The sequence below is a fragment of the Pelodiscus sinensis genome, chromosome 14 (genome assembly GCF_052426305.1).
Source record: "Pelodiscus sinensis isolate ZL-2025 chromosome 14, ASM5242630v1, whole genome shotgun sequence".
In the NCBI taxonomy this organism is placed as follows: Eukaryota; Metazoa; Chordata; order Testudines; family Trionychidae; genus Pelodiscus; species Pelodiscus sinensis.
The window spans coordinates 25,885,000-25,905,328 of NC_143065.1; the positions used below are offsets into that span (position 1 = coordinate 25,885,000).

The window sequence follows — 20,329 nt, forward strand, 5'->3', positions numbered from 1 at the left end:
GAGCCCACACTGGCTCTACAGCCTCCCCCAGCCTCCCCTCACTTGGGAATGGAGCACAGAAAATCTACTAGACTGGGCCCCAATCCTAAAAAGTTTCCCCAGCCCTGATGTGTAACATACTTTCCTATCCAGCCTAATATTGCTAAACTCAGTGGCTGTGTCTAGACTGGCAAGTTTTTCCGCAAAATCATATGCTTTTGCGGTAAAACTTGCCAGCTGTCTACACTAGCTGCTTGAATTTCTGGAAAAGCACTGACGATCTCATGTAAGATCGTCGGTGCTTTTCCGGAAATACTATGCTTCTCCTGTTTGGGCAAAAGTATTTTTCCAAAAGACTTTTGCGCAAAAGGGCCAGTGTAAACAGCACTGTAGTGTTTTCCGCAAAAAAGCCCCAATCGCGAAAATGGCGATCGGGGCTTTTTTGCGGAAAACTGCGTCTACATTGGCCACGGACGCTTTTCCACAAAAAGTGCTTTTGTGGAAAAGCATCCTGCAAATCTAGACGTGCTTTTCCAAAAATGCTTTTAGCGGAAAACTTTTCCGTTAAAAGCATTTTCGGAAAATCATGTCAGTCTAGACGTAGCCAGTAAGTGCCACTGAGGTGGTTCCCAGTGGACACAGACAATATGAAAAGGATTCTGTCAGCTTTTATTTGCCTCTATGCTGCATTGAGCTGCTTTTGGAATGTCTGTCACCCTCATCTTCATCCAAATCGTACATTAACATGTGTCTGGTTTATTCCATGAGGAGTGATTTACTCTGTGGCTGTTGACAGTGACTGAACACCAGGCTGTGTTCCCAGTAGTAAAAAGGGTTAATACAGAAACAAATCATCAAGAGGAAATTATCTGAGACATCAAAAGAGTGCAGGGAAAGCACGCTTGCAGTCTAAGACTGACAGTGGGGAGGAGTTAGATATACAGTTCCCACTACGGTAACCTGCCTACGCTAATTCTTTTCTGAAATGCGTGGGTCTGGCACATAAAGAGAGGTATAAAGGCTGAAGGGTGAGCTACAAGCAGTGAAGGAGGACAGCTGCCTGCAGCCAGCTGAAGATTCACAGCCCAGGTTGGACAAAGTAATTTTAGAAGGAGCCATCATGGAACCAGGGGAGTACAGGCAGAGAGGTGAGTGAAGCAGATTTTCCTCCAGGGTATCAAAGCTGGTGGCATTGCTTGCTGGGAGAAGAATCGTTGTGAGTTTGGGAGCTGGCCAGGGCAGTCCAGGGGGGTTTGGCAGGCTGAAGTGAACTTACGAACACAAGCTGACACTGTGCACTCAGGTTAACCAGTGATCACACTCTAAAGTGGCAGGAGAGAGACAGAGTGGAAGTTGCAGAGGATGGCTCCGATGTCAGTTCGTTTTGTTGCCCTTGTAAATACATGACCACAGCAGCCTCCAGCAATGGTCTATAGCTCTGCAGTCTAGAATAAGCTTATGGGACAGGATTGTGTTATGTACCCTGGGCCAACATCCAGCATGATTGACCCCTTATGAAAGCCCCCTGATGTCGGTAGGGTTGCAGAGGTGTGAATCCGGGCAGAGCTCAGGCCCATTCACGTAGGTGACACAATTTAAAAGTCAGGCACACTCCATGCCTGAGTCAGGAAGAGGAGAGTGTCTAACCAGTGGAGAAGGAGCCCAGAGACCTGATTGCATTCAGGGCGTGACAGCAGAGAGAGGGGGGACTATGAAAAGACTGAACATTAGCTTTATTTCTCTGAAACACACAATTTCAGCAGAGGCTGAGAATATCTGAATAGCCATCAGTGATTAGATACTGCTCCAAATTACGAGGTGCTTGAGAGATGCCTTTTGATACTTAACACCCACATAGGTCTCTTCATTTCTCATCTCACACTCACTGAGGGCTCTAGGCCACTTTGCAGATAGGAAGCACAGATAAGTGACATGTCTGAGCCATTGAGACAGAGAGCCAGTTCTGAGCTGGAGTCAGAACCCAGCTCCCTGGCTTTGGGCTGCCTGTCTTTTCCAGATAAAAGGCTGATTTCCTTCAGAAAAAATATTCAGAAGCCCTCTGCCTTTGGGAATCTGTTTCACAAATGCATCTGAGCTGGGGCGTGCATTGCATGTGTATATAGGGGAAACAGGCGAGTAAAGATCTGCAAAGCAGTTATAAAGTGTAGTAATTGAAACCATTACTGTGGAATCTGGAGCTTTTTTATTATATGGGCAAAGAAACAAGTATATTGCCAAGCAAGTGCTATCAAGGGAGGTTCTTCTTGGAGGCAGAGAGAGTCTTAAGCAAACTCTCGAGGTCAAAGTCAGCTTCTGATGAGAGGTACTAACATACAACAGAAAATCCTGGGGCTATTTTAAAACGGGCACTGAAGAGATGCAACTGTCATGCCCAGCAGTCCTTAGTGTCAGTTTAGTTGGCAACATCCACATTTAAGCATTTTACAGATGTTAGTGGATTTCCTCTGCCTTCCTGCTCTGCTCTGGAGCTAGAGGGGCTTGAGACCTAAGCACTTTAGAATTTCCAGTCCCAGTACATGGAGGGATGCATGCCACTGTATCCCTTGAAAGCCAAAGCCCGTCACTGAGGATTTGCCATCACTGGGTCATTCCCAGGAAATCTGTGAGATACGGTACAAGAAGCAGGTGACCATAAAGGGGGAAATGTGATACTTTTAATGTACTTATTTAAGTGTTTCCAGCCCAGGTGGCTTTGGAGTGTCCATTATATTCAGTAACACCACTGTACGTCAACCAGTGTGATCACTGAGCCCTAGCGAATGCAAAGAGTGTATGTGGATTGCTATATGCTGTTGGTCTTACGGCCTGACTTGAAAGATCACATCCTGCTTCTTCCAGGGAAAGAAATGGTGGACTACATTTGCCAGTATCTGAGCAACGTGAGAGAGAGACGGGTGACTCCAGATGTGCAGCCTGGTTACATGAGAGCCCAGCTGCCCGACAATGCCCCTGTAGAGCCAGACAGCTGGGACAACATCTTCAGAGACATTGAGAAGATTATTATGCCTGGGGTAAGAATTAGAGTAGAACCAGCAACAGGAAAGGGTCATTACCATCCAATGTGAACATCTGTCCATTTGGGAACAAGTAGTTCATAGCAAACTCTATCTAATTAACCAGCACAACTTTCTAACAGGGAAGAAGATCCATAGGATTGCAGTTCAATAATGGTGAAATTAAGTCACTGTTGCAGCAAACTCCATCAGATATAATTCTAAGCCTCCCTGAACTATCTGATTACATCTGATGTAACCAAAATAACGTTACCAAAATGGATGGTTGTCAGAGGGTCATAATTTCCTGTGTGAAAATGTACGTCTGTATGTTTAATTGAGATAAATACTTCTGCCTTAGTTTGCAGTTTATCTTTTTATTGCATTCTGCTATCTTTTGACCATGTTCCTTTGCTGTTGATGTTATATTAAAAACTTGCTGTTATCAGATCTCCAACAGGTTGCTGAGAGCCTTTCCCATCACATTGTGTTAATTTGTATGGCTGGTTCAGAGTTCTCTGACATGGTTCTGGATGTAATTTCTCTGTATCTTCTGATCTAGGTTGTCCATTGGCAGAGTCCACATATGCATGCTTACTTTCCAGCTCTGACTTCCTGGCCTTCTCTGCTAGGGGACATGCTGGCTGATGCTATTAACTGTTTGGGATTCACATGGGTAAATATGGCTTTGAAATGCTGTTCCTTGTGCTATGTTCTGCAGAAGTTCAGACCAGATTATCATTGTGGAGGCTTTGGGCTTTAAAATCTATGAATCAATAGATTAATGGGTTTTCTTCAAACCATATTAAACTATTTGCAAAACTAAAATATACATTTGCTTTAAAAAAATCTCCAGTTTGTAGGTGTAATAATTTCAATGCATGGTGGCAAGAGTGAGAATGGTACGCCAGTAATGGCATGTGTACACTGAGTTGTTCCCAAGAAACTGATCCTAAATGACTCCTTATGTGGATACTCTTAATCTGGCACAAGAGTAGGGTTGCCAATTGTGGTTGGACATATTCCTGGAGGTTTCATCAGATGCCAATCTTTAATTCCTGGAGACTCCAGGACGATCCTGGGGGTCGGCAACCCTATATAAGAGAGCCTTGTGCTTGTTTAGTTAAACCCACCCTGGGCTAAGCTTTATACTTTAATGTTATTTAGTTGCAGTATAAACAATTCCTAAGAGTCAAAATGACAAAAATCAACCACTAAGAAGATACCTGGTCAGGCTTCCTGTTCTTTTTTGCATGGAAGTAGCACAGCACCAGTCCCTGTCAATTCCCTTGGGCTGATGTTGGCTCAGAGGCTGAGTGGTGCCTCGGAGTCAGTGTGCATAGTTTATTCCAGGTGGACTCTTAGTTCTCCAGCTGCTTAGGGAGGCTCATCAAAGTACTCATGCACTGTGATGTATTCAACTTCTCTTCAGTGTGCCCTTTATGAACTCTCCCTCAGCTATTGGACTGCCTTGTTGGCAGTGTTACTTGGATGAGAGACAGATGCCAAACTCAGTTGATGTTCAGATGTGTCTCATTCACGGTGATTTGGGAGGAAGCATTTTGAGGAGCTTGTTGGTGGCCTGTGTGTACCTGTTAGTCAGGGAGTGCCTGTGGTCACAAAGGAGTCCTTGGCAGAGCCTGGAATTGAATCCCGAATCCCAACCTAGTGCCTTAACCACAGATCATTGCTTCTCTCTGAGAATTGCCAGTAACTTCTTTGGGGGGCATAAGAGAGATCCTTCCACCACAGCAATCTCTGCCTTGTCAAATCTAAACCAGTTCACTGTAAAGGATATTTTAAAAACAGTCGTATTTTGGCATCTAAGGAAAACATAAGGTCTGAGGTTTACTCTCAGAGGGTTACACTTTCACAGGTCATTTGAATGACTGCCTCTATTTGTTCCAATCTATAGGCCTCCAGTCCAGCCTGTACAGAACTGGAAATGAATGTAATGGATTGGCTGGCAAAAATGCTGGGCCTGCCTGATATGTTCTTGCACTATCATCCAGACAGCCATGGAGGAGGAGTACTACAGGTAGGAGAGCTCAGTATTTTGCAGAGTTAGTTTGCACACTTCAGCACAGCTATTACTTTGCTCAAACAAAACTCCCATTAGAAGTCAGTTGAAGTTTTTACCTGAGGTGAAGTTTCCAGGAGTCCTGTGTCCAATTCTGGGTGATATGTTTTGGGAAAGATGTGGATAAACTGGAGAGAGTCCAAGAAAAGCAACAAAAGTGATAACAAGTTTAATAAATCTGACCGATGAGGAAAGGTAAAAACTATGTTAGCCACTACCCACATGTGGCTCTTGGGCCAGTTGAGTGTGGCTAGTTCACTTCAGAACTGGTTGGACACCACAGGGTTAAAAAAAAACCTACTATGTATGTTTAGTCTTAAGAAAAGAAGATTGAGGGGGATCCTAATCTTCCCGACTCTGGCTTTGGCTGCAGTGGGCCTTATTCAGGTCCATAATTTCTGTGGATTATACTGGTTTACAGCTAAAGAAATGTGCAGTCCTTTCTCCTTGTTAATGCACTGCTTGCTCAAAGCACACAATATTCAAACTGCAGCACTTTCTGCTGCTGGTCCAAAGAGACCAGAAGCAAAATAGGTAAGATCAGTGGGGTTCCACTGCACATGAAATAACTTGTGTGGTGGAAACAAAATAGGGGATGGATAAGATGATTGCTTTAGTGACTGTAGCAACTCCCTGTCAGACCAACAAAAAAGGAAGAAAACTTTTCTGGATAGTCTGCAGTTAATAAGCTGCTGTTTCTTTGCAGAGCACTGTTAGTGAATCAACCTTGATTGCTCTTCTAGCAGCAAGAAAAAACAAAATTCTGGAAATGAAAGTTTCGGAGCCAGAAACTGATGAGTCCACACTTAACTCTCGTCTTGTTGCTTATGCATCTGATCAGGTAGCTTTCTACTGTTATGAGTAAACAAAGTTGTTCCTGTATTATCAGACTGGATACCAACACTTTGCAATTTTATGTCAGTAGTCAAAGCACTGTGCTGCTGTGAATGATCCTTCTGAAATAGGCAGTGGAAGACCTGTTTTACAGATGGTAAAACTGAGTCTCAGCAAGGTGAAGTGCCTTTCTTAAGGTCACAGTGGCACTAAGAGATCCCCTTTCATCTGACTTTCATGTCTGCGCTTGTCCTTCTTCTTTCCCGCTGTTGGCCAAACCTCCCATGTACTCAACCCAGAGCACAACATCAGAAAGATCCTCTGTGTTTCCAAGACATAGATACAGTATTGCCATAGCAGAGATGCTCAAGCTAGATTTCCCTCACTGTAAGTGAGAGGAATGTGCTTAATTTAAGAGCCCTTTGTTTCTGGAACTTTCTATTCTCCCTTTGTTCACCAGTTCCCAGATTTGCTATCCTTTCAGGCATACTGCAAAGCCCATTTCTGTCTTCTCCTTCCTAAAGTTCCTGAGGAGGGAACAGAATGAGGGGGGCTGTATTTCCAGGCAGCCCTTTGAGGATTTGAAGTTAAGCAGAAGGTGCACACCTTACGGCATGGATCCCTACTGCTTCCTTTTAGAAACATGAATGAATAACTGGAGCATGCAACTTCCATGATATAACTGATAATAACCCAATGGATCAGCAGAACTGACAAGACTGGATAGTAAAACATAATTATTTAGAGTTTATTAACTTGAATTTTTACTATTATCAGATTTCTAGCTTTTGTTGTAGTCTCTCTCCTTTCTAATGCCCACAACTTGCTAGACTTGCATAGATTCACACTCTCCTTATTTACTGTTCTTTTAAGGCTCATTCTTCAGTAGAAAAGGCAGGTTTGATTGCTCTCGTGAAGATGAAATTTCTGCCTGTGGATGAGAACTTTGCCCTCCGAGGTGATGCCCTGAAGAAAGCCATTGAGGAAGATCGAAACCAAGGTCTTGTGCCTGTCTTTGTAAGTTCTGCTTTTGGAAACTGACACATGGGTATATTTTCATGTCCAGGTAGGGATGTGTCTGAATCATTCTGTTACTATGGCAACAATAATGAATTCAAGGTAGAAACACATGTGAATAATCTATACTTTGGCCTAGTCAAATAATAAAGTACAATTTTAATCTGACTGAATTCTTAGCCTGATTTGTTCTTACATGTGTGGGTAAAAAAAAGATTATTGCAGTATCCCATCTTGACAAGTTTTTGTTTTCTTCCAGGTTTGTGCGACATTGGGTACAACTGGAGTCTGTGCTTTTGACAGTCTGTCTGAGCTGGGTCCTATCTGTAAGCATTTTTTTTTAACCGTAAGATCATATGCAGGCAGTAAAGGGAGGCAGGTGTGGGATTTTTTTATGGAGCCAAGAGCAAATAGAAAATCAGTATCTTTATTAATGACCTGGATGAGGGGATGGATTGCACCCTCAGCAAGTTTGTAGATGACACTAAGCTAGGGGGAGAAATAGATATGCTCGAGGGCAGAGATAGGGTCCAGAGTGACTTAGACAAATTGGAGGATTGGGCCACAAGAAATCTGATGAGGTTCAACAAGGACAAGTGCAGAGACTGAAGAATCCCAAGCATTGTTACAGGCTGGGGACCAACCAGCTAAGTAGTAGTTGTGCAGAAAAGGCCCTGGGGGTTACAGTGGATAAGAAGCTGGATATGAGTCAACAGTGTGCCCTTGTAGCCAAGAAGGCTAATGGCATATTAGGGTGCATTAGAAGAAGCATTGCTAGCAGATCCAGAGAAGTGATTATTCCCCTTTATTCAGCTCTGGTGAGGCCACATCTGGAGTATTGTGTCTAGTTCTGGCCCCCCTGTCCCCTACAAAAAGGATGGGGACGCATTAGAGAGGGTCCAGCGGAGGGCAACCAAAATGATTAAGGGGCTGGAGCATATGAACTACGGGTATGTCTACACTACCACCCTAGTTTGAACTAGGGTGGTTAATGTAGGCAACCGGAGTTGCAAATGAAGCCCGGGATTTGAATTTCCCATGCTACATTTGCATCTTGCCGGGCACTGCCATTTTTAAATGTCCGCTAGTGCGGACTCCGTGCCGCGCAGCTACACGCGGCACGGACTAGGTAGTTCGCACTAGGCTTCCTATTCGAGGAGTAATGGTGGTTTGGAATAGGAAGCCTAGTTCGAGCTACCTAGTCCGTGCCGCGTGTAGCTGCGCGGCACGGAGTCCACACTAGCGGACATTTAAAAATGGCGCCGCCCGGCAAGATGCATATGAAGCCCGGGAAATTCCAATCCCGGGCTTCATTTGCAACTCCGGTTGCCTACATTAACCACCCTAGTTCGAACTAGGGTGGTAGTATAGACATACCCTATGAGGAGAGGCTGAGGGAGTTGGGTCTGTTTAGTCTGCAGAAACGAAGAGTGAGGGGGGATTTGATAGCAGCCTTCAACTTCCTGAAGGGAGGTTCCAAAGAGGATGGAGAAAGGCTGTTCTCAGTAGTGACAGATGGTAGAACAAGGAGCAATGGTCTCAAGTTGTGGTGGGGGAGAGGTCCAGGTTGGATTTTAGGAAAAACTATTTCACTAGGAGAGTGGTAAAGCACCGGAATGGATCACCTAGGGAAGTAGTGGAGTCTCCATCCCTAGAGGTGTTTAAGTCTTGGCTTGACAAAGCCCTGGCTGGGTTGATTTAGTTGGGATTGGTCCTGCCTAGAGCAGGGGGCTGGACTTGATGACCTTCTGAGGTCTCTTCCAGCTCTATGGTTCTATGATTCTATAAACCACAATTCAGCTGAGCTGTTGGGGCTGATCCATAGACTTTTGGAGTCAGTGGGAATCCATAATAATGTCTGGAGATATTTGATTTTAGCCATTAAAACATGGCCTGTTCAAAATGGCTGAAATTCATCCACTAGCAGAAGTTCCATGGATGCCCCAATACCAAAGAACCACAGGAGTTCTGCCTTGTGAGAAACAGTTACAGAGTAGGTGTGCAGGAGTATCCCACAACTTCTGCATGGTGGAATTGGGCTTTGTCCCTGCTATATTAACTCCAGCCTGGAAAAGGTTTTGAAAAAAGGGGCTGGCAGAACATCACTGTAGCCGCTAGATCTTCCTTTCCAAGGTGTGGAAAGTGGTAATGGAGTCTGCTCCAACCCAGGTTCTGATTAGTGGTGCAGAGAGACTGCATAGCTGCTGTGATTTCCTGACTCTGGCTTTATGCAGGGGAGTTTCACTCACCATCAATACAGATGACAAGACCTCAAACTGTAAGAGGCTGCCTTACAGAATGGGGAGGACTAGCCAAGGTCCTGGTGTATGGGTCCATCTAGATCCGGTCTTTCCTGGTGACTCCAGGTGTTTGATGCAGAAATATCTTTGGGACGGACTGGTCTGACTTGCTTCCAAACTCTTATATACTAACCAAAATTGAAACTTACTTCTTTAGAGTGGAAAAGCCAGTGTTAATCCACTGTGCCACCATGATTCCTCAAACAATTTCTGTTTCCCCAGGTGCCGCTGAGGGACTCTGGCTTCATATTGATGCTGCTTATGCAGGAACCGCATTCCTCTGCCCTGAATTTCGATTATTTTTGAATGGCATTGAATATGCAGATTCTTTTACTTTCAACCCTTCCAAATGGATGATGGTTCACTTTGATTGCACTGCATTCTGGTGAGTAGAGCAAAACAAGCAAAAGAAGCAAACACTCAAGGTACAACATACAAATTGTAAGGTCTTCCTTGGAGTAATTTTTGTTAACTAAGCACAATTCATTCTACTCTTGATAGGGTGAAAGACAAATACAAATTACACCAAACCTTCAGTGTTAATCCTGTCTACCTCAGACATGCCAATTCAGGTGCTGCTATTGATTTCATGGTAAGTAGCCATCTGAGTCAATACTTAACATTTCCCGCAAAATGTTTGAACAGAAATTGTCAGATTCCTAATACTCCTGGAGCTAATTCCATGTGGTGATAAGAATATTTATCAGGCAGAGAATAGAAACAATCTTAGTGATGTTAGATACAGTTTAAATAGAGGAGTGTAACAAGAGCTTTGGCAGTAAGCCTGCATTGATAGTAAAATTGCATTGAAACTCTTCTTGATCAAATATAGACACTATATGGAAACTAGAAGCAACAAATATAGATGCTAGTTCTGTTAATCAAACAACACTTGAATATTACAATCCTCTGTTGCCCTGGAGACTTCTTTTGTCTGTATGGACTGAGATATTGAGTCAGACCCATAGGTGGTATAAATCAGTAAAGCTATATTAACTTAACTAGAGCCATGTTAATTGACACTAGCTGAGGATCTCACCTAGGGGTAGACAAACTTTTGGCCTGAAGGCCACATGGGAGTTCAGAAATTGTATGGAGGGCTGGATAGGTGCCTACCCCATCTGACCCTCTGCTCCCCATCCCATGAATGCTCCCCAAACCCCACATCTCCTGCCCACCACCCCCTGAGTCCTACCCCTGAATGCTCCTATCTAACCTCCCTATTCCCCACCCCAACTATCCCTTGGAATCCCTCCTTCTCCCCAGCCCCTTATTACAATACCAAGGAATCAAGTCTGGCAGTGCGATGAGCTGACGCTGTGGGGGAGGGGTACTAGCCTCCCAGGTGGGAGCTTGGGGGGCCAGACATAAGAATCTGGCCTGCCGGATGTGGCCTGTGGGCCGTAGTTTGAGGACCCTAGTCTAGCCCACTGCCTCAGACAGAAAAAGGTCACTTCCATGTAATGTGTTGTCCGAACTGTGACAGTGGATGGGGCTTTTACAAGTTTGTGGGGCTTATTTTGTTTGTCTTGTTCCTACTCTAACCTACAACAATTAATCTCATATATGACATAGCTGTGGGAAAATACGTAAACAATGGAAATTCCTTGACTTGAAACAGCAGTGAAATAATACAATAAATTAAATCTTCATTGGGCTTTAAATGAAATGTTGAGGATAGTGGGGAGCTAAAAAGCAAATTATTTCAGATCTAACTAAATCTGAATACTGTATAACCCAGTAATATTCCATAACACCCGTGTTCTAGCTATGTGTTCATCAAGCTCCTAAGAGAGGCAATTGTTTTCTTTCTTAGTATTAATACAGCTTATTTCTGCAATTAGCAGACATTGCTCCCTCTGGTGGTTAATTTGGAGCCACGTTTTGTGAATTCTTTGAAATAGTTTCTTTTCTTTTTTTAAATGTAGTCTGGTCCCCCCACTAGATGGCTGTTGTTGCTTTTTCCAGTTTTTCTAGTCTCAATTGTCTCCTTCATCTGTTAGGCTCTGATTTGAGAAAACAGCCCTTTTTAGGACAGAAGTTGAGCACATGGACAAGTCAATCTGACTTAACCTCAAGCATCACAGTCTTTAATTGGAGTGGCCTACTCATGTTTACATGTTTTCCTGAATGAGGACTTTAACCTGTTCATACCATGCTTTGCTCTGTGAACTGGATTAATAATGATAATCCATGAAAAAAGTTACACAAATCTAAGGCACCAACCTCTGTAATATCCAAGTGCGGTTGACAAAATATAATGGCTTTTCAGAACACCTGAAAAAATAACTACACAGAAACTTCCTTTGATGACGGTTAGTTATGCCACTATCCACAGTCTTTTTTTACTTAGACCAAACTCCTTCTCTGAGTGAGGGATACTCACCTGAGAAGCAGGGTGCAGGACCACACACTCCTATGCTGAAGTGGGACCCTCTTAAAAAATTGTTTTTTCCGTTTGTTGACATGCTGTTGTTTTGTTTATAGCACTGGCAAATTCCACTGAGTCGCCGATTTCGCTCTTTGAAGCTCTGGTTTGTGATTCGTTCCTTCGGAGTGAAAAAGCTTCAAGCCCACGTCAGACATGTATGTGAATAACATGACAAGTGTTTAACATATTGATATTGCTTTTCAGCATCTGACTCCATTAAACAGCTACCAGGCTGGGGGCACAGATCCTCTTGTGCATGAAGCCTGTATATATCTGAATGCTATTGAAAAATGTGTGCTGCTTTTCCCCTGAAGAGCTAGTCTGTTAGGGTACGTCTACACTGAACTGTGACTTGAAATAAGATACACAATTTGCATAGCTCAAGTTGCATATCTTATTTCAATGCTATTTCAAAATAGGTTATTTCATCATTTGGCACTGTCTACACAGCACCAAATTTTGAAATAAAGCGCCATTCCGAAACGTCCATTTCTCCTCATAGAATGAAGTTTACAGGGACGTCAGAATAGTGAGCCCAAAATAACAGGCTTGCTGTGAAGATGAGGGACAGTTATTTCGGGATACAAGAGTATCCCGAAATAGCACCACTGTGTAGATGTACCCTTAGAGGTTTTGACTCTGTAGTTCCTAGGGAGGCAACATTTTCATTGACTTTGCTAGTTTTATCTGAATAGGGTCACAGGACTGGGCATACAGAGAAAATTTTTTTTCAATCCTCCACAAACACAAAGCTCTCCATGCAGAAGGGGGTGAGTTATGAAGAGACCATTCAAGCAGCTCCAATGCGCCTCTGCACTCCACACAGCAGAGGGGCATTGGAGTTATTGAACTGGGCAAAGGGGGTAGTCATGGTCAGCGTGCCTGTAACTATGCATATCCGCAGGCCTAAACCCCTGAATGTAAGTACAGGAAGTGACAGCATGGTGCAGCCTTACCGGTGGAGTGTCTCTACTGGTGATCCACAGCCCAGAAGCATGGGGACAGATTCATTCTCCAGTGTTCCTCCAGAGAACTCAGCCTAAAACCCAGTTCTAGTTTTGTACTGGGTTCATCTGTAAGGGTATGTTTAGACTACATGCCTCTGCCGGCAGAGGCATGTAAATTAGACTACCCGACATAGTCAATGAAGCGGGGATTTAAATATACCCCGCTTCATTAAAATAAAAATGGCTGCTGTGCTGTGCCAGCTCAGCTGATTATCGGCACAACGCGGCCGTCAAGATATGGATTGATTGGTAAGGAAAGCCTTTGCCGACCAATCCGTTATGCCTCGTGAAACATACCCTAAGAGTCTGATCCACAACATATCAAAGTCATCGTCTTTCTACTGACTTCAATGGATCATGCTCTCACTGATCATGCCAGATGTTTGGCAAGTGGATGAAGTCTTTGTTACTTTGCAAAGCTGAGAATCTCAGTGTTTTGGCATTAGGTGTATGAGGCATGACTGGGGAGGGGATTTGGCTTTATGTATCTACTTAGTTCTGCATCTTATGTACTGTTTGTCATTCACCAGAAATCAACACTAAGAAAAATTTTAAATTACAGGGCACTGAGATGGCCAAATACTTTGAATCTTTGGTCAGAAGCGATCCCCTCTTTGAAATTCCTGCCAAGCGACACCTTGGACTGGTTGTATTTCGTTTAAAGGTAAAAGAGGATGACGATTTTGTGTTAATTTGGGAATGAATCTGCACTAGGCAGAATCATGTCTCCTAACTTGATTGCTGTGGGTAAGGGTTATACAGAGGAAAGCAACAAGATCACTGGCAATTGGCGATCTCTAACATGCAAAATCCACTGTAATATGCATTTCTTCTTATACATTTTTTAATACAGGGTCCCAATTGGCTGACAGAAAAGGTCTTGAAAGAACTGAGTAAATCTGGCAGCCTCTTCCTCATTCCAGCAACCATCCGTGACAAGTTCATCATTCGCTTTACCGTAACATCTCAGTTCACCACCAGAGAGGACATTCTGCGAGATTGGCACATCATCCAACAAACTGCAGCCCAAATCATTAACCAGCATTTCATGCTGCCACCCATCAACTCTGCCAAAATCCCCAACATAATACGTAACCCCAGTCCTATTGGGGGTAAGAGTACATCTCCATCTTGCACAGAGGTAGGAGACCACAAAGCACCTTCCAGAAAGATACTAGTGCAGCCTAAAAAGGTAGCAGTCAGTCCCACTGCATGTGTGGTCAGTCAACACCTGGAAGCCCAAGTGGACCCTCTGGATGACTGCTTTCCAGATGTCCCAGATGTCACCAAACATAAGTTATCCTCTTTCCCATTCAGCTACTTATCTGTACAAGACAAGAAAAAAACAGCCCGTTCCCTCAGATGTAACAGTGTGCCAACCATCGGCCACGGTGGTCTGAAGGCAGCAGCCTCTGAGAAAAATGGTTCTCACCCCAGTGATAAAATCCTTTCCAAGCTGCCCAAAGAAGTCATGATGCTCAAAAAAAGTGCCTTCAGACAACTCATCAAGTTCTACAGTGTCCCTAGCTTTCCTGAATGCAGCATTCAGTGTGGCATTCAGCTGCCTTGTTGTCCTCTGCAAGCGCTTGTTTAACAGGGGAAACATGTTGGCCTCCCCAGGTCGAAGAGAACCAAAGTTTGCTTATTCATATGCAATATGACCTGTTAGTGCGTTCCATATAGAAACAGTGTGAATGATCATTAACAAAAGTCTCATGCTTGTACCGAGGCGAAACATGTTGTGTATTTATTGATTAAAATGACAAATAAACCTCTTCAGCTTGTTCTGTGAAACTCCTCCTTCCAGACTGCGGTGGTGTTTGCATTAGATTGTGGAATGTTAATTGTAGAAGCCGGTTTGTAACTAGCAGGCTGGACTTGTTGCTGATTTAAATAAGGAGCGTTCCCACTGGCTTCAGAGGCAATGCATGAGGTGCAGCTCAGATTTGAATTTGGACCATTTATCCTAGTAGTTTGGTTTTTGACTGGAAAGTTATTGGGACTGATCCATCCCTATGGGAGATGGGGATCCTAACTGTGCCAGAGAGAGGAGTTCTCTAACACACACTGCCCTTCCCAGGAGGGGCTCCCAGACAAAGGCAGCTTCAGAAGAAATGGGGGGAGGGGCTTTGCAGGAGCCCTGCGTACATATCTGTTCAATCCACTCTAGGCCCTCAAGGCAGAGGCAGACAGCCTACCCCATTGCAAATTCTGCACCAAGCAGATTTACCACTGTTGGAACTTATGCCCAGCACAACCTAGGCAAGGACTCTGGCTCAATAATAGGGCTGACACCGGGCATAAGCAGAGCCCTGCAAATCTGTGGATATCCAGAGTATATTTATGTCCAGACGTGGATAGCCATGGATCATTTTTGCAGAGTGTGGTTCAGATGCAAATACAAAGTTTGTAACCACACAAGGCTCGAAGCAGAAGCAATTGATTAGAGCCCCAACCAGTTCAAGGGCTGCCCTTCTTAGGCAGCGGGGGAATATTCCTGCTAACAATAGTAAGGAAAATTCTTGCAAATTATAATAATAATCCGTCTTTTTCGCACATTTGTTTGGTAAATTAAAAATACTTTAAAGAGTGAACACCTCTGCTACAATGGAGAACATAAAAGCATATGAGCAGAAAATTATGCACAAGAACAGGAAAGATGATGCATGAGTCACGGGGGTTGTTCTAGACTCTCAGCGCAGTGTGCGAAAGGCATGGTACGGGTTGGCAAGATAGGGTCCACAGGCCAGATCCAGCTTACCAAGCTATTAGATCTGGCCTGTGACAGCCCTGCTGCTGCCCTGCACTGCTCTCAGGCCAATCGAGACCTGGAGATAGGGGGACCGCACAAAGTCTCCTCCCCTCGCCAGGGGCACAAGGCACCAGAGGGAGTTCAAAACTGACAGAGTGGGTCAGAAGGGAGGGAGAGACTCTGTGTGCTCCCCCACCTCCAGGCCCTGATTGGCCTGGGGGTGGAAGAGTATGCAGGTGTCCTTCCCGCGACCAGGAGTGAGCCCCCCCCCAGAGGGAACAGCCCTCTTCCACCTGAAACCCTGCATAGATGAACAAATGACAAAAGGGAGCAATAAGGTGATGTGAGTGGGCAGTGTTGGGTTCCAGAGGGGAAGAGAAAGGCGCCGCCAGGCTAAGATGTAAGGGGATGCAGAGTTATTTTATGTCCTGGGTGAGGGTTAACAAACAGACCACAAGGAGAAAGAAAAGTCATTTTATGTAGATCCTATTATTAAAACATGTCAGTCAAACAGAATTTCAGATACAGGCACTTGGTTACATTTATCAACTCACCCAACTGGCTTTCCAGATTATCAAATCAATGATATGAACATTCTAGAATTGTGATTTCTTTATGGATGGCCTCATAGTTTTAGGCTATTGCTATATATAGCATTATAAATGTCCTGTGTCATCAGCACATACATCTTTTCTTTGTCATCCAGGAAATACAGACCCTCCTTGATGACAGCTGGGTTGAAGCCCTCCTCCACTAATTGCACTTTCCGGTATTTAAAAGTTCCTGTGATCTCAATAGCATCCTAAAAACACAAAAAGGATACTCTGACATTGACAAGCAGCCAACAGTGGGTCTGATCTTTAAAGCAGGAAAAGTCAAACCATTCAGAAGTAAATTGTCCTGCAGTTTCTCCAAGAGGAGTGGTTATATAAAGAAAAAATGTAAATCCCCTACCTTCAGCGCTGTATACATTTAATATCTTTGAGATGTGGAACTCAGATTGGATGTAGCTCAGGTGTTAAAGACAAGCTAACAAAAACGTACAAGGAGCTAAATTTACCCCAAATTATTTCTTTTGGGTTCAGTATGTGGGGTTCAGGACCTTGGAAATACAAGGGGCCACAGCAACCAAATACCACCAAAGGCCTTTTGCAGTGCCCCCTTACTCCCCACACTGAACAGATCTCTGTGGCCTTTAGCAATGAGGCCAAGAAATGCCTGGGAGCCTACTAATGAAATGTTCCCTCTGTAACTTAATAAAAGACAATTGCTTTAGGGCCTGATCTATCAAAGTACTTCAGCATGTGCTTAAAGTTAAGCCTTACATTTAAGCAAGTGCTTAAATGCTTTGCTGAATCAGGGCCTTTCTAAAGAAATGGTGTGAGATGGTCTCTAGCAAGGGGTTCTCAAACTTCACTGCACCGCAATCCCCCTTCTGACAAGAAAGTTAATACATGACCCCAGGGGAGAGGAGGCCGTAGCCTGAGCCCCACTGCCCCAGGTGGTGGTAGTGGGAGCTCGGACTTTAGCTTCAGCCTTCTGTCTCGTCAAGTCAGTGACCCTATTAGAATTGGGCTGTGACTTATTCGGGGTTCTGACCCACAGTCCAAGACCTGCTGGTCTTTAGTTTCTTTGAGGCCACAAAGGAAGCCTTGCAGACATAACATCTTCATCCCAAGAGCTTGACCCTCCAGGCTGCAGTACAAAACGGCCTCCAGAAACCAGAGTGAAGCCAATGGCACTTTACCTCCAAGGTAATTCTTCCCAGAAAGCAGGGAAGCTAAAACAAGCCTGCTGCTTCCCAATGAAGCCTGGTACAGTGAGGTCAGCAGGACGAACCCCATCCTGCGTTTTAGAGGTATGCATGTGAAAAGGCAGGATTTTGCTCTAAAAACGAGAGAGAGGGAAATCTGTATGGAAGGCTACTTGTTGTTTTTTAAGTTTTTCCTGTTACAGACTAACTCAGCTACCTCTCTGAAGCTAAAGCACAATATAGTTTGCCCCATGTGATTATTTTCATAGCTATCCAAAGACAGAGGCAAGATTCAATAGTTTGGTATCTTAATATCTCTGTGTTTCTTCTGATGAACCATCACAGTAAGTACGTGATTTTCCTGAGGAGAATTTTTTTTATTTGTCATAAATAGATGCCTAAAATCAAATGACCCTCAGGACTGGTTCCCTCAGTTTAGCACAAACACAGTATTTCACCACGAATAATATAGAAAAGGAGGGCTGAGGCTAGTGGTCCATCAGTGTATTGAAACCAAGATCTGTGAGAGCCCCTCCCTTGCTTATGCTTGAGTAAGCTCCAGGTGGTGCTACATCTGCAAGAACAGTTTGCAGGTCAACACAATCTAAGTTTGAAAAACTCCCTTTGCTGTGTTAAGGGCACCTAAGAGAAAGTCTGCATGTTTCCATCGAGAGAGCTTTCTGGTTCATGGGGACACATGATACATTCAAACACAAACAAGACATCACCAGCATCCTGCATTATCACATGCTCATCCAGATTTCTGGTTCCAGGCAAAATGGAAACATCATGGACCTGACTCTCCTCTCCCAGTGGTGTAAATCAAGTTAAGCGTGGGAAGGAAGAGGACCCTAAAGTGTTGCCAGCATAATTATAAGTGACTGCGATCTTCATGGAGACACGGGAGAAGAAAACGCGAACAGACCAGTGCCCTCTTTTTGCAGCAATACAGGAGGCAAATAGGAAGCCTGCCTTACCTGAATCCTTATAAAGCGAGGTCTTGCGTAATTTGGTAGGTAGTCTACAACATGTTTGTATGTCTTCTCCCCATTAAAATCATAGCCCTCCTTTAGTCGAATAGCTGCCATTCCTATTCTGCCTTCGTGACCTAGAGGAACAGTTATAAGGAAAAGAAATGGTTGATATTCACACTTCTGTGGTATAAATGCCAACCCTTGTGTCTTTCAATGTTTTTATTATTTATTTCAACATTATCTCTAATGATGGAACAATATTATTTATGGAGCGAAGGTAAAAACCAACCCTTTGCTGGGTTCCCCACTCCCCTTTAGCCCTGACACAGAAATTGCTTTCAACTGGAGCTGAGTGAAATCTCAGAATCTGGGTGGGGTTAAGTTGTATACAGTGCTTCACATAGGGTGTATGCACAGGGATGAATCTGATCCCTAGGTAGCAAAAATATGAATTCTGCTGTCAATTTCTAGAGAAAAAGGAGCAGGCAATTGTGCACAGAGCAGGTCTCCTTTAAATCCATTAATCCACTGTTTGTCAGAATCAAGGGATAGATGATGGGAATGGATCACTTGATGACCTGTTCTGTTCATTCCCTCTGTAGTACCTAGCACTGGCCACTGTCAGAGGTCCGGATATTGGACTAGATGGACCATTGATCTAAACAAATATGGGCATTCTTATGTACATTGGTTCTGGTATTACTGGCATAAATGGCTCAGGAATGTACAAAATGGATGCTACTGTGAAACTGTTACAGATCCACACATATCCAGTGGTTTTTTTGCCCCCCAATCCACCAAGAGTTCTATTCAGAGAGTCAGAAGCTGGGACTTCCTCTTCTTCCTTCTCTGCAACCCTTCGATAGCCTCCTCTCTAGCCCTTCCAAAATCACCCAGGATACTCAATATACAGCAAATATTGTAACAACTCAGACAGAGAGGGAGGGGACAGAGTGGTTTCGATGGGAGAACATCAAACATGAGAATTTTAAATACAGTCTTACAGTCAATTTGTGACTAAATGGATGTACAAACAGGGACATTATGAGATCAATTTTAATCCACAAAAGAATAGAAAACAGGTTAGACCTGACTTTTTCCATGCACTGCTTATATTTAGCCAAACTCTCTCACATCCTGACACCTGCAATTACCACAAAAGTCAATGTTTGTATTATAAGCAGTTTAAGCCAAATCACGTGAGGCTTTCACATCTTTTCATAGCATGTCTATCACCTAGCAAGACAAATGCCATCGGATAACCAGATCTAGCAATACTGAAGTCACATAAATACCCCTTCCCCCAGCATACACCTAATATATGGTTTTTTGGAAAGCTCTGCAGTTCTGTAAAAAGGACAGAAGTCATTTCAGTCACAAATACAGCCACATGAAGACAGACCCAATATCCTCATAAAAGGCTTTGCAGCTGGAAGTTAATGCTTGACATAGGGCTGGACACAGGCCCCATTATCTAGACAAAAAGGGAAAGTGGTAACTAAAGGCAGAGAAGAGCAAAAGAAAAAGACATGAGTTTATTGGGAGCAATGGGCATTATAATTCCTCTTCAGCCACCATTATAAGCATGTTTCTATTCCTCTTTTCATATCACCTGCTCAAAGAAGCCACCTGACATTCTGATTTGCTTACTCTTGTTATCCAAAGGTCTGGTTGGAAGCTTCACATTTTTGCATCTAAACACGCTGGATTAGTTAGCTCTTCCTTGAGACTGTGTATTTTGTGTCATTAACTCCCAGGTATATTAAGAGACTGAAATACAACTATTATTTGCACCACATAAAAACAAGCTTATGTGAAAACTACTAACAACTGTATAATGCTGTGATAAGAACAGAACTGTTCTAAACAATTACTATTGTTTTCCTGGAATGCCATTCAGTAATTGGATACTAACACCTCTGCTAGCTAGTTCTACAGGCCCCTTGGGAGTTAGCTTGTACTTTTCTCATCTCCTACAGTGTAATCTGAGAGGAGGCTAAGGAACTGTGGACTATTCACATGGTAACCTGGCTTGTGAAATCTCTCCCATGGCAATTGTGTGTTTACCTCAAAGGCAGGTGCAAACAAAGCTGATGATTTAAAGAGACAAACCCTAATTTTGCTTTCATTGTTAATAGTGACATGCTAGGGGTGGGCAACAAAACAGTGATGGTTTGTCAGGGTTAGC

The 20,329-nt window shown here is 43.7% G+C and overlaps 2 protein-coding genes across 2 annotated transcripts in view; one reads left to right on the forward strand and one right to left on the reverse strand.

The window, feature by feature from the left end:
• The first annotated feature begins 875 nt into the window (after positions 1-875).
• Positions 876-15,015, forward strand: HDC (histidine decarboxylase). Its single transcript, XM_006139237.5, has 12 exons — positions 876-1,127; positions 2,839-3,011; positions 3,556-3,669; positions 4,909-5,031; positions 5,780-5,914; positions 6,781-6,924; positions 7,184-7,250; positions 9,447-9,609; positions 9,726-9,816; positions 11,712-11,810; positions 13,225-13,326; positions 13,516-15,015. Exons 1-12 carry the CDS (start codon positions 1,100-1,102, stop codon positions 14,254-14,256), a joined length of 1,980 nt encoding a protein of 659 aa, XP_006139299.3. The 5' UTR covers positions 876-1,099; the 3' UTR covers positions 14,257-15,015.
• An 857-nt stretch (positions 15,016-15,872) lies between these two features.
• The window catches only part of SLC27A2 (solute carrier family 27 member 2), a 32,554-nt gene continuing 28,097 nt past the window's right edge, over positions 15,873-20,329 (reverse strand). Inside the window, exons 9-10 of the mRNA XM_075897149.2 lie at positions 18,145-18,275; positions 15,873-16,216 (exon numbers count right to left, since the gene is read on the reverse strand). Of these exons, the coding sequence (XP_075753264.2) occupies positions 16,040-16,216; positions 18,145-18,275 (308 nt within the window). The 3' untranslated portion in view covers positions 15,873-16,039. The remainder of the gene's footprint in view (positions 16,217-18,144; positions 18,276-20,329) is intronic.